Here is a 14,304-nt window from a genome sequence, read left to right as displayed (position 1 = left end):
AAATGCCATGGCCTCTCAGCCCAGGCACCTCCTGTTCTTGGAACCTTGTCCCTTCCTCAGCTGGGTGAGGCTTCTCCTGGTTTACCTGACCTTTAGGTGGGCAGAGACTGGGAAAGGGGCCTGCAAAAGAAACTGACTGCCCTTTTCTTGAAGGGGATTCTGTGCCAAAAACAAATAGACCCTTTGTGCCCAATCTGGGCCTTGGTAGCCGCCCTAGCAGGATTTGCCTAGCAGATCACCTGATCTTCCTCCCTCGCAGGGGAGTGGTGGGGGATTCTACTACCGGGCCTTTCAGGCCTGATCCTGCCAGGACCCAGTCATGAAGGTGCGGATGCTGGTTTAGATCGAATCACTTGGACGAATTTGTCAGCTGCCCCTGTAACTTGCCGGATGGCGGTATGGAGAGATGAAGCCAGAAGGAGCAGAGCGCACAAACATTTATTTACAAAAAGTCCCAGTTACATATGATACAGGCTTTTTACACACAGTAGTTGAAACGGAATTATTTTATCTATTTTTACTACTGGAAGGTAAAGAAAAAGTTTAATCGTTTTTTCTATTTTTATACAAAGTGACAGATCATGCATTTTTTTCAGTTTTTAAATATTTTGCTAAGTGCAAATACTAGATTCCTCTCTCCAGTTTTAAGGCAAGTAAGAGGGGGCTGTGGCTGGGGAGCCTTGTGCCCTGGGGCAAGCCCTGCAGGGGAAGAGAGGAGGTGCCAGCTGCCTCAGGGTTGCCTGTGGTCTGACCTGCTCTCTGGGCACCGGCACGACCTCCTGCTGGCTGCTCAGAAGACACCCAGTGCTTTTCTCCCGTCCCTGGTCGAGGCAGGAGCCTGAGGTCCAGGCCCTGCCTCTGGACAGAGGGGCCTGGAGAGCCAAGGTGGGTGCTCACAGCAGCCCTGCGGTCCCCTGTGCCTGGCTCAGGGAGGATCCTCAGGAATCAGGGACCCTCCAAGGAAAAAGGCAGCAGCTCCTTCCCCACCAGCCCAGTGTGGCCAGAAACAGCTGGAACTCCTCTCAAATGACCCACCCTTGGGGTTTGGCCTTAGGAGAAACATCACTCTGGGCTCCCCCTCCCCTGCCAGGGTTGAGGCCAGCACCTGTCTAGGGCTGTTTCCGCAGCTGCTGCCTGCTCCCTTTGTCCTGCCTGGGCCCCTTGCTGGAGCCACGTGCCTAGGGTGCAGGGCAGAGGGAACTGAGGCTCCCTGGGCCTGAGGTCACCTCCTCTTCAGCTGGCATGTCTGCAGCTGCCCTCTGCTCCCAGAGATCCTCCCTGGGAAAGCACAGGGAGCATATTGAAGGTACTGAAGACAATCCTGTTGCTGCCGCGTGGAGCCTGCCTTTCCAAGGCACTGTCGTTCAGGCTGGTAGCAAAGTTCAGGCAGCCCAACAGGTAGGGGCGCAAGGACATAGCAGCAGGCTGCCCCCAAGCCCGGCCCCCCAACGCACCCTTACCCCATGCCCAGGTGACCACCTGTCTTCAAAGCCTCCATCCTGGGCAAAGGCAGAAATAATGGGTATCTTAGATCTTTTTTTTTTTTTTTTTTTGAGAGACAGTTTTGCTCTTGTTGCTCAGGCTGGAGTGCAATAGCGCAATCTTGGCTCACTGCAACCTCTGCCTCCCAGGTTTGATTCTCCTGCCTCAGCCTCCTGAGTAGCTGGGATTACAGGCATGCACCACCTCATCCAGCTAATTTTGCATTTTTAGTAAAGACGGGGTCTCTAACTCCCGACCTCTGGTGATCCGCCCACCTTGGCCTCCCAAAGTGCTGGGATTACAGGCGGGAGCCACCGCACTGGGCCATCTTAGATCTTTTTAAACCCACTTTAGTCCGTGAAATACATCTGAGAAGCCAATGGCAGCAAATGATGGTGCCCGCCTGCCCTAGGCACCTCGGGTGGGCCAGGCCCTGATGCAGGAGGTGGCAGGCCACTCCGGAGGCTGAGACAGCCCCACCCCAATGGTTGTTGGGCTCAACTGTGTCTGAGGTCTGTGAACTCCAAACCTCTTGGAACCTCATGGTAACATGACAATGCAGGCCACGGGGAGGAGAAAGTGATGGCCTGTAGCCAGGAAGGTTTCAGGCCTCTCATCTGCCAATGGGCCAGAGTGATGCCTTGGGCATGGCTAGAAACCTGGGGCAGGACAGGAGGCGAGGAGGGTGAGTGGGGACATGGCAGGGCCGAGCTGATGCTCAGCTGACCCCATGAGAAGGGAAGTGGCCCTCACATGGGAGGTACTAGAAAGCACCCTCTACCTGCCTTCACCAACCACTGAGAACACCCAGGGGAACACACGGGGCAGGGGCAGCACCCAGGGTCACCTGTCTCCCTCAGGAGGCCCACTCCTCCCCCAAAAAGCCAGAGAGGAAAAGCTGCTTATCACCCAGGGTAGCAGAAATGTCTCCCTTAGCAGTTGGGCTGCCTGGCAGGGCCACCAGGCCTCTCTCTTAGCTACCTCAAGAGGCTCTTTCGATGGGCTAGCTTCAGAACCATCCAGTGCACTGCAGCGGCCTGGCCTGGGAAAGGATTTCTCAGTCTGACTTTCCAGAGACTGAGGGTGAGACAGACCGTAACAGAGCAAAACCCCTGCCGCGAGAAGGGTCTGCTGCTGCCTCATCTGAGTAGGTCTAAGAGCGGAGAGAACAGGTGCCCTCAACACTCACTGCAGTGGTGCACGGGTTCTAGATGGGGGGACAGCATCTTGGCCATCACGGTGGTGGCAGTGCCTCTGTGGGCCATGGTCCCGGCCCCCCACCCTGAGCAATGCTTCCCGGGCCTGCAGGTGCAGCCCCTTCTGCCCAACTGTGGGCCCCTCCAGGGAAATGCTCTCGGCAGCCTTGCTCCCCAGGGGTCCACTCCGAGGAGGCCCAGGTGTGAGTAGCAAGGGCCTGGCCTACGACCTATGCCATGGACAAGGCAGAAGGGCTGCCACTGGTGGCCTGGGGGGATGGGAGGGGAGGAGCAGTTCACATCGCAGCTCTCTCTGAACTCCACCATTTGGGACTTCATTTTTATTATGGATCTGTCTGTGCTATGTAAGGAAGGCTCATGTGGTTTTAATTCTGAGAGGTTTTTCCCTGGTGTTTGCTAGGAGTAAAAATGAATGCAGGCAAAGTATTTCCTCTTGGTCTCTTTCTGTAGGGACTGGAGTGACACAGCAGCCAGGGCCACCATGCTGCCTGCTAGGATGGCAGAACTCTTCAGGAAGGGCTTCAAGGCCCTTTTAACTCTGCCCAGTGGGAGCCAGACCAATCCCATGCAGGCCCCCAGAGGGCCACCAGCTGTGACCACTCTTCTGGGAGCAGTGGCCCTTCTGGGAAAGGGGTGGGAAGAAAACCAGCCTACCCTTCAACCTGATCTAAGATGCAATGGCATAGCCACCAGCCTTGGGGGAGGGGTGGGGGAGGGTTCTCTATACACACTCCCACCCCAAACGGGCTCTGTGCTGCTCAATGGGGGTTCGGGGCCATCAGAATCGATGCCGCGGCTGGGGGCCAAAGTGCATGGGCAGGTTGTGCTCTAGGGGCATGTGGACGGGACCGAAGTCATAGTTGACCCGCACGTTGGGCAGAGGGGGCACGTATGGGGCTGGGATAGGCCCCATGTTGAGAGGGAAGTTGTTGAACACAGGTCGCACGGGAGGCAGGGGGAAGGGTGGGTGCACAAAGGCGTAGGGCGGCATCTGTGGCTGTGGCAGGTTCTGCGGAACGGGCCTCGGGAGGGCCTCCACCCTCTGCACCTTCTCCACAGGCTTCTCCAGCGGGGGTCCAATGCGTTTGAAGGTGTTCTCTGAAAGGGATATGGGGATTAGTGGAGAAAAACATTAAACCAACCTCAATGGAATCTAGCCTGGGACCAGGACAGCAACCTCTGGACACAGGAGTGGCTCCACATGTTGATCAAAGCACAAAACGTGGACACCCCTCAAATGCCACTACAAGAAACCAAGGACAAATCTGCACTTCCCCTGGTGTCTTGCTCTACAGTGGCACCTTGGAAGGTGGCATGTCCATCCACCCAGGTCAGCAAAGCATCCTTCAGAGCCAGGGCCTTGATGGGCCACCTCAGTGACTCAAGTTACATTTTCATTTTTTTCTTTTTTTTCTAAATAGATGGGGTTTTGCCATGTTGCCCAGGCTGGTCTCAAACTCCTGGGCTCAAGTGATCCACCTGCCTCACCCTCCCGGAGTGCTGGGATTGCAGTTGTGGGCCACTGCACTTAGCCCTTTTTTTTTTTTTTTTAAAGGAAAAACAGATGGGGTCTTGCTCTTTTGGCCAGGCTAGCCCCAAACACCTAGGCTCAAGTGATCCTCCCATCTCTGCCTCCTGAGGAGCTGGGATCGCAGACGTGTGCCAACACGTCTGGCTTCACTGCTTTTTAGCCTCGGAAGCGTCAGCTGGGCCTACTTTTTCTTTAGCCAGGTGTGGCTTGTTTGATTCCAGAGAGCAAACCCATCCCTTGGGACTTCCTCACCATCAAGGAGATGCCAAAACTATACTGAAGGCTTTGAGGGCCTTTCCATAGGCCTGAGATGTGGCTGCACGGGTGGAGTCAGGTCTATTGCCACCTGAGGGACAGCACCCCCTCCTCTCCCGTGCTGGGTTGAGTGCCAGGACACCCAGGGAGGCCAGCAGGAGCCCACATGGTCTGTGGTCCTCTGCTCCCTTGGCAGTGCTGTGCTGCAGGGCGGGGCTGCTGCTCTGTCCTGGGGGCCTGGGGAGGGGCACTTGCCTCCATTCTTTCTTTTCTGTTCCTCTTCAGCCTCCTTCTGAATTTCCTCAATAAGCTTCTCATCATCTTCCTAAAATGCAAGCAATGACAAGGATGAGCCTGCAGCTTCATGCAGTGCTGAGACCCCATGTGACAGAGGGGAGGCTGCCTGTTCCTGGTGGCCATGGAACAAGCTCGAAGCCTGTTGCTGGCCACTAAAGCCTGGGCTGCACACCGTTCCTTCCCATTTCTCTGAACGCCTCTTTCCTTCATCAGCCTGATGGCATTCCACGAGGAGGCCATCCACAAGGCTGGGCAGAGGGGTCTGAGCATGGCAGGCAGCTGCCTGGTGAGGTGGGGGAGGGTGGAGGGCCTCCATGCACTGAACAACTGCGTGCAAGTGGTGGATATGAGAAGGGTTTGGAGATGGCTGGGTCTGAGTGGGCAGAGCCTGAGAAGTTTCAGATCCCAAGTCCACAAGCGCTGGGCATGGCAGTCTGTCTGCAGAGCCTGGAGAAGTCTTGCAGATGTCCTCAATTGAGATGGACAAATGTCCAGTCTGGCCCTGCCTAGCCCCAAGGCTGGCCTGGGTTCCTGGGCCAGGCCTCGGGGAGGATGGTCCCCCTCTGATCTTCCTGTCTCTTCTCCCAAATCCCATGCTTGGTAGGCCCGAAATGACAAACACAATTCACACTTGCGTTATACAAGACAGGAACCAAGAGGCACTGTGAGTGCAGGCAGACATGGGAGCTGTGCTGGGAAACTGAGGGGCCACCCTGGGCAAGCCCCGGAGGTTAGGTTTTTGCCATATCCAGCTCCCACACCTCCACCTGCCAGCAGACACCGTGGTGGGAGGACCGGTCTGTTGCCCCAGGACAGACCACCCGTGATGCCTGCTTCATGAGTGCTGCTGACCTTAACCCCTCTCCTCAGTGACCCATAAAGCAGCCTTTCAGTTTGTGGGACTGAAAAAAGACTAAGTGGATTGAAAAAACCCACCAAGTGGGTGCCCATCTTTCCTGGCTGGCTGCAGGGCCGAGGGTCTAAGGTGTGGCCCTGAGAGGGCTGAGGCTCACAAGAAGCAGAGTGGGAACACCGTGGCAAACCCCAAACACACCAACTGCCGGCTCAGCACGCAGGAAAGAGAGGGCTGACTATAGGAGGGGCTCTGTTCCCTGGGGTCCTCCAGGAGTTGACAGCAGCCAAGCTGGGCAGAAGGAGGGAGAAGGAAGGAGAGGGATGGTGGTCCCTGATATTGTGAAGGGATTAGCAAGTCCCCAAAACGCAAGCAGTCTAATGAAAGCACATTTATTTTCCTATACACGGCTTCAGAGCCTAACCATATGGCCAATTTCTTTGCTTTGGGATGAAATATTAATAATGACCACTCTGGATTTTTTCATGCCGATCTGATGACACCCAGAGCAGCAACTGGAAGGAACACAATCCGTGGCCTGCAGGAAGATGGCAGTTCCATGAGGGCTAAGCAACGGACAGTTTGCAGGTTTACTTACTAGGTTATTAATGTCACAGCCGAGACAGAAATCAGTGATTTCCCCCACACACAATTGTTTGTGGACCTCAAGGATTATGAAGTTAGCAATTTCCTTCACTAAAGGTGCACTGAATGCCTACTCTGTGCTAGACACTGATCTAAGTTTACTGGTTAAACTTCAGATCAACAATGAAACAAAGGCAGATAGAATGAGTAAGTAATTAGATAACACATTCCCTTGGTTTGGTGGATGAAAGATTCTTAGAATAGAGTCCCCGGAGACTGGCTCTGTCTGCAATGTGGATGACACTATTCAATTCTCCTACATTCTCTAGGCCTCAGATGCCAAGTGATGGGTTGGACTAAAAGGTCTCACAAGCTTCTTTCCAACTCTGACACTTGGACATTAAGATACTCAAGTATGTTTTCAGCAGAAGCAGCCTCCTTGCTGCTGCCTGGCCAGGTGTTCTGAGCAAGGTGTGAAGAGAGGAGAGGTAACAAAAGTCAAGTTCCCATCATGCATATCAACAGTTGCGAAGTGTCCAAGCACACCATAGAATCGTCTAGAAGGAATCCTGAGGAAGCTGTCTCTCTCCGGGGTTAACATGTAAGAATTCTCTATCAAAACCCCAAGACGAGGTCATCTAGCCTCTTTGTGAACACTTCACAAGGGGGAACTTACTACCCTCAACATATACTAAGCGAGTCAACATGAAGGGCTTCCGTAACTCAAGAGGGTTGGGTGGGCAGTTTGAAGGCCTCCATGTGAATATCAAGATAGATTCTATCAACTCTCTAGACTGGGAGCTGGCAAGCCTCTTCATTTTGGAGCCAGCGGCAGGCCTAGGAAAAAAGATTAAAAAAAAAAAAAAAAAGAAACAAAAAAACCCCAACAAATTAAGGGAAGTGATCCAGAAAACTGGTGGGATCACTTGAGCCCAGGAATTTGAGACTAGCCCGGGCAATAAAGTGAGATCCCATCTCTACAAAAAATACAAAAATTAGCCAGGCATGGTGGTGTGAGCCTGTAGTCCCAGCTACTCGGGAGTGATCGTGCCACTGCACTCCACACTCCACCCTGGGTGACAGAGTGAAACCCGTGTCAAAAAAAAAGAAAGAAAGAAAAAAGAAAGAAAATTGCGCAGCAGGAGAGCCGTGGGCCTACACCTCTTAGCTAAGTGAGGTTGGCAGGTTCCTGAGTATCCCTGCGTCTAGGCAGCTCATCTGTAAATGGGCTGCTTTGTCAAGGACTGAATGAGCTCAAGTATGTAAAGGATGTAGCCCAAAGTAAATGGTCATGATTAGGACACAGGAAAACTGAAAAATGACAGGTAGAGAGTTTTAAAAGTTGAGAAGTTTCATAAAGAAGTGGTGCACACTGGGAGACACCCACACTGTTTCTTTCAGGGGTCCTGACTCTGGTCCGTTATTAATCACAACCAACAGGACTGCACAACCACCACTCCGCCTCACCCCAACCTCTGCTGCATCTCCTCGATGCAATTACACCATCAGTCCCCCAGGGACACTTACGGCCTTCCATGGCACAAGGAGGTACCTTAGGAATCATCCATTCCAACCTCTGTAGCACAGAAACTGAGATCCCTGAGAAAGTACCTTGTTCAGTGTTATGGCTAGTTGGTGGTGAACTGGGACAAATGCACACACCGGGCCACTCAATGGTCCTTCTGGAGGAAATCCACAGAAAAGATATCCTGAAGGTGTCCCTGCCCCATACAGGGCACCCACACCAGTCAGGACCGTGCTAGACGCTGCAGACACAGTGAGGAGTGTGGCAGCCCTGGCCCTCCTTGTCAGGGCCTCACGTCTCTGCTATGAGCACCGTTCTAGCCAGCACCCCTCTCCGGAATTCCACGTGGATAGAAGTGGCAATTTCACAGCATTAAAGATTAGACACTCGGTGGCTCACGCCTGTAATCCCAGCACTTTGGGAGGCTAAGGCAGGCGGATCACGAAGTCAGGAGATCGAGATCATCCTGGCTAACACAGTGAAACCCCATCTCTACTAAAAATACAAAAAATCAGTGGAGAGTGGTGGCACGCGCCTGTAGTCCCAGCTACTTGGGAGGCTGTGGCAGGAGAATCGCTTGAACCTGGGAGGCAGAGGTTGCAGTGAGCCGAGACCACGCCACTGCACTCCAGCCTGGGTGAAAGAGGGAGACTCCGCCTTAAAAAAAACAAAAACAAACAAACAAAAAAAACCAAAACTAACCACTAACCCTCTTTTTTTCCTCAGACTCTCCCATGATACAACAGGATGGACAAGAGAGGCTCTTTTTTGGGTAGAAGAGCTCTGGCCCCCTGTGGCACTGCTGAGGCTGAGAGCATGTAGGCCACTGCCTGATTTTTATCACTAAGTTTCCGTGATAAATCACAGTGCTCCTGAATAAATCCTATTTCAGAACTCCCTCCTGAGGCACCTGCATAGGAGCACAAGCCCAGGTTTCTGATACAGACTGCCGGGTCTGGAGGCCAGTGCAGATAGAATCTTCCCAGCCTGCCATTCAGAATTCTTCTTGGAGACGAAGAGGGAGCCTTAGAGTCCCAAGGAAATGAACGCTGCATCCTCACCCTCCGAAGACAGCCACCCCGGAGCTTTTCTTCCGATCCCTCCCTCTATTCTGATCACTCTCCTGATTGACAAGTGGAATCAAGACCCTTTGTCCTTGAGTCCCGTCTTGGGAGTCAAGCCCTTAAGAGTCTAAAGACAGTCTGGGGTTTGTATTTCACCCAAAATGGTGGCACTCAGCTACGATGATCTGCAATTTTACCATAAATCATGAGCCAACTGTCAGTTATACCTAGATATGGCTTGTTTCAGATTTCAACTGTCTCCAATTGGCTAGAGCCACAGGACACTGTGCTTAGTAACTTTAATAAAACAAAGTTTTTTTCTTTTTTAAAAAGAAAAAAGTTACACTTTTAGCTAATATGTTAGACTCTAAGAGAAAGATTTCTTTCCTTTTTTTGAGACAGTGTCTTGCTGTACTGTCCAGGCTGGAGTGCAGTGGCACCACCATAGCTCAGTGCAACCTCCACCTCCTGGGCTCAAGAGATCTTCCTGCCTCAGCCTCTCAGTAGCTCAGCCTACAGGCGCCCACCACTACATCCGACTTTTTTTTTTTTTTTTTTTGAGACGGAGTCTCGCTCTGTCGCCCAGGCTGGAGTGCTGCAGTGCGATCTTGGCTCACTGTTACCTCTGCCTCCCGGGTTCACACCATTCGCCTGCCTCAGCCTCCTGAGTAGCTGGGACTACACGCACCCGCCACCATGCCCGGCTAATTTTTTTTTGTATTTTTAGTAGAGATGGGGTTTCACTGTGTTAGCCAGGATGGTCTCGATTTCCTGACCTCGTGATCTGCCTGCCTCAGCCTCTCAAAGTGCTGGGATTACAGGCGTGAGCCAGCGTGCCCGGCCTAACTGGTTTTTTTTTGGTAGAAATGGGGTTTCACCATGTTGCTCAGGCTAGTCTTAAACTCCTGGACTCAAGTGATGCACCCAACCTTGGTCTCCCCAAAATGCTGGGATTACAGGCATGAGCCACCACACCCAGCTGGAAGATTTCTTTCTTAATTTGGGGTGGAAGTTCCTTCCACAATCAGTTTCTCTGACGCATCTGAAATTCCTCAAGAGTGAAGACAGGCCAGATGCAGTTGGCTCATGCCTGTAATCCCAGCACTTTGGGAGGTCGAGGTGGGGGTATCACTTGAGGCCAGGAGTTGAGAGACCAGTGTAGCTAACACGGCAAAACTTCATCTCTACTAAAAATACAAAAAATTAACTAGGTGTGGTGGCACGTGCCTGTAATCCCAGCTACTCGGGAAGCTGAGGCAGAATTGCTTGAAGCCGCAGGTGGAGGTTGCAGCGAGCAGAGATGGCGCCACCACACTCCAGTGTGGTCGACAGAGCAAGACTCTGTCTCAAAAAAAAAAAAAAAAGTGAAGACAATCCCAGGGCTTTGGGAGGCTGAGGCAGCAGCATCGCTTGAGGCCAGGATTTTCAGACCAGCAAGGGCAAGAGAATGAGAACCCAGCTCTACAAAATTTTAAAAATTAGCCAGGTGTAGCATATGCTTATAATCCCAGCTATTTGGGGGGCTGAGGTGAGAGGATCACTTAAGCCCAAGAGGTTGAGGCTGCAGTGAGCTATGACTGCACCATTTTACTCCAGCCTGGGCAACAGGGGAAGATCCTACCTCAGGAAAAAAAAAGTGAAGACAACTGAATTGTAAACTTAAAAAATGGCAAGTTTTATCTTATGTTTCGCCACAATTAAAAAGAGGGAGGGGCCAGAAGCAGTGGCTCACGCCTGTCATTCCAGCACTTTGGGAGGCCGAGGCGGGTGGATCATGAGGTCAGGAGTTTGAGACCAGCCTGGCCAACATGGTAAAAACCTGTCTCTACCAAAAATACAAAAATTACCTAGGCGCAGTGGCACACATCTGTAATCCCAATTATTTGGGAGGCTGAGGCAGGAGAAACACTTGAACCCAGGAGGCGGAGGCTGCAGTGACCCGAGATAGCCCCACTGCACTCCAGCCTGGGCGACAGAGCGAGACTCCATCTCAAAAAAAAAAAAAAAAGAAAAGAGGGAGGGAAAAGAAGGAGGGCAGGTTTAGGATTGATTTTGAGGTTAAACATGAGGCCTAGTCCTCATCAGATACTTCTTGGGCTTGGGCTAAGTGACAGATGGGATATTGAGTCCTTTCTGGAGTCAAGTCCCTCGGGAAACATTCCAGGCATTTGGGCATCACCAGCCTGTGAAGAGGACACTTGGAAAAAGGCCGTGCTGCAAATCTAGGACACACTTAGGCTGCTGGGAGAGGGGAAAGACGATGATGAGGTGCCGGAGGCTGAGCTGGATCACAGTACAACTGTCCTGCCCTCTCTGGGGCTGAGTCACAAACAGGAAACCCTGGTGGTAGAGCTGCCTAGATGGCAGGATGAATTCATTTTAAAGCACTGCTGGCGGCCGGGCGCGGTGGCTCAAGCCTGTAATCCCAGCACTTTGGGAGGCCGAGGCGGGCGGATCACGAGGTCAGGAGATCGAGACCATCTTGGTGAACACGGTGAAACACCGTTTCTACTAAATATACAAAAAAATTAGCCAGGCATAGTGGCGGGCACCTGTAGTCCCAGCTTCTCGGGAGGCTGAGGCAGGAGAATGGCGTCAACCCAGGAGGCGGAGCTTGCAGTGAGCCGAGATTGCACCACTGCACTCCAGCCTGGGCGACAGAGCAAAAAAAAAAAAAAAAAAAAAAAAGCACTGCTGGCTTCTTCAAGAGAGGCTGCTGGCATCACAGGAAGAACTACAACTCTGGGGCTCAAGATCTGGCCTGAGTGTATATGCAGCTCTATCCCCACTACCTAACCTGGAACCCACTCCTTTCCAAAACAGGTTAGGGTGAGAAGCAAATCATTTCTTACTTTTTTTTTTTTTTTCTTGAGACAGGGTCTTGCTCAGCCCAGGCTGGAGTGTAGTGGCGTGATTATAGCTCACTGCAGCCTTGAACTCCTGGGCTCAAGTGATCTTCTCACCTCAGGCTCCTGAGTAGGTGGGACTACAAGTATGTATCATCATGCCCAGCTAATTTTTAATTTTTCTTATAGAGACGGTGGGGGAGGGGGAGTTCTGGGTTGCCCAGGCAGGTCTCAAACTCCTGGCCTCAAGCAATCCTTCCACCTCCGCCTCCCAAAGTGCAGGGATTATAGGTGTGAACCACGGCACCTGATCTGATCACTCTTATAAAGTGCCAAGCACAGTGACAACAACAGTAATTAACATGCACTGAGAGCTTACTATGCACCAGTCCCTGTCTACACACCTCACATGGACCTCAATTTCACCACAGCTCCCTGAGTCAGGTGCTACGAACTGATTGCCACATTGCAGATGAGGAAACCCTGGCACAGCCAGGTTGTGACGTTGTGACCCAGGCAGTCTAGTCTCAAAGCCTGAGCTGTTAACCACGTAAACCCCTGGGTTTCTGAATCGGAACTTCTGGCAAACCTGACTGGGGTCCTGAGAACACTGCTGTTAGGCTGGGTGCATGTGTCAGAGGCAACTGTTCTAAGGTGTGCTTTATTCCAGAAAGAGCACAGAAACATAAGAGGGTTCCTTCTGAGAAGGGCAGAATTCTAAAACCTCCTTTCTCCCCTTACAAGACATAATAGGGCAAAACAAAATAAAACACTTCTACTCAAGGAAACAAACAGCCAAAAAGCAGAGCAAGGGGCTATGTGTTTTGGAAATTTTTAGGGAACAATTCTCCTTTTCTCATGCTCAGCTTACCCAGAAGTGCACGTGCCATCCCCTGAAACAGCCCACTTGTCGGCCTCTGGTCCCTGGCACTTGGCCTTTGGGATAAAAGCCAGTAGATTCCTCTTGCCCAGAGCGGGAGTGGGGAGCTTGGGAAAGCCCATAAACCTCATTTCTTGAGCCAGAAATCTAAGCGGCACATGGGGGCCCAGCACTGAGGCAAGCAGCTGTAATGCCTCCCTGGGTCACCGGTCTCCAGTGGCCTCTGACCAGGTGCTGTTCTCAGCTCACTGGTTTTGGTCCATCTCAAAGGCGGAAACGAATGCTTCAAGATTTCCTTGCCTGACATGTTTTCTCCTGATGCTACCAAGCTACTTGAATCCCATGAGGGTCCCGTGAAATTTTCTGTCCTCTTCTTGTCACAAAAAACTCAGGGATTTGGTTCTCATCAACATAAAAAAAAATGCCATTATTTCCTTTCCTTATATATATTGATTAAAACAATCTTGGGAAACGCTGAACAAAACACCACAGCTAAAATCACCCAAAATTCCTCACCAGAGATCAATCCTGGGAACATTCTGATATCCTTCCCCTTGGCTGCTTTTATATCCACACCTCACTGTCAAGCCCACTGAGATTCCATTGTAGAAGGTCACGCTCTGCCCCCATGAGGTCCTGCTGCCTTGTACAGATTGCTTACTTCACACCCCCTCTCCACAGGAGGCTGGCAAGGATTTCACAAGAGGACCCCGAGGCTCAGAAGATGCAGAGAGTGGCTGGACCACCAACGTGGGCAGTGTGCTGAGGCCAGGGCAGGAGGTCTGGACTTGTAGGTTCCTAGGCCGGATGGCAGTTCCCAACTGTGTGTGACTCAGGCTGGGTTGGTGGGCTCGCCCTGGACAAGCGTCTATAGAGGTTCACCTGAACCTCTGAGTTCCTGTTCATGCCGTTTGCCCTGGCCACTGGGGGCAGCAGGGGCTGCTGGCTGTGTCTGTACTCGCTGCCACGGACCCCATGACTGACCATGGTACATTCCCCCGAGTGCTGCAGCCTCTCTACCTCATCCTTGGCTTCTGGCATCGGCCTTAAGAAGGACCCAGCTGGCCTGGATGAGTTCTCTCTCTGCCCTCCTTCTGGCCCCTCCTAATCCCAGTGAAAACTTTCAAACGAATCCTCAGCACAGCTCCTTTCTGATGAGCAAGGCCAGGCTGAGGCGAGAGGGAGTGGACGGTGATCAGCGACCAAGCTGTCCCTGGATCAGCAGGGCCTCAAAAGAATAAGCGTAATGATGCGTCAGGCCAGGGTAGAAGTGAGCCCTCTAACCACCTGAGGTCAAGAGTTCGAGACCAGCTTGGCCAACATGGCGAAACCCCATCTCTACTAAAAATACAAAAATTAGCCAGGCGTGGTGGTGGGCGCCTGTAGTTCCAGCTACTTGTGAGGCTGAGGCAGCAGAATCACTTGAACCCAGGAGGCACAGGTTGCAAGTGAGCCAAGATCACACCACCGCATTCCAGCCTGGGTGACATGAGCAAAACTTAGTCTCAAAAAAAAACACCCCAGCACCCCATCGCTGCCCATGGCTACTCCAGAAGGTATACCTATGGACCACAGGAGAATCCAATAAGTACCATGAGGAAGCACACGAATGGCACCATAGTGGGCAGCACACCCCAAATGCAGTGTCGAGGACAAACATCAAAGCAGAGAGTGAAATGGAGTCTCACCTACCCAGCGGAACTGGAAGAGCATTTTTTTTTTTTTTGAGACACAGTCTTGCTCTATCCCCGAGACTGGAGTGCAGTGGC

At 52.1% G+C, this 14,304-nt stretch overlaps 1 protein-coding gene across 1 annotated transcript in view; it reads right to left on the bottom strand.

Moving 5' to 3' along the window:
- Positions 1–3,295: 3,295 nt before the first annotated feature.
- RNF216 (ring finger protein 216) overlaps positions 3,296–14,304 on the bottom strand; it is a 157,948-nt gene continuing 146,939 nt past the window's right edge. Inside the window, exons 15-16 of the mRNA XM_011996248.1 lie at positions 4,741–4,810; positions 3,296–3,797 (exon numbers count right to left, since the gene is read on the bottom strand). Coding sequence (XP_011851638.1) covers positions 3,478–3,797; positions 4,741–4,810 — 390 coding nt within the window. The 3' untranslated portion in view covers positions 3,296–3,477. The remainder of the gene's footprint in view (positions 3,798–4,740; positions 4,811–14,304) is intronic.

This window comes from Mandrillus leucophaeus, unplaced genomic scaffold, assembly GCF_000951045.1.
Source record: "Mandrillus leucophaeus isolate KB7577 unplaced genomic scaffold, Mleu.le_1.0 Scaffold506, whole genome shotgun sequence".
In the NCBI taxonomy this organism is placed as follows: domain Eukaryota; kingdom Metazoa; phylum Chordata; class Mammalia; order Primates; family Cercopithecidae; genus Mandrillus; species Mandrillus leucophaeus.
The sequence above is the reverse complement of the archived record's forward strand: the minus strand, read 5'-3'. Positions and strand labels throughout refer to the sequence as shown.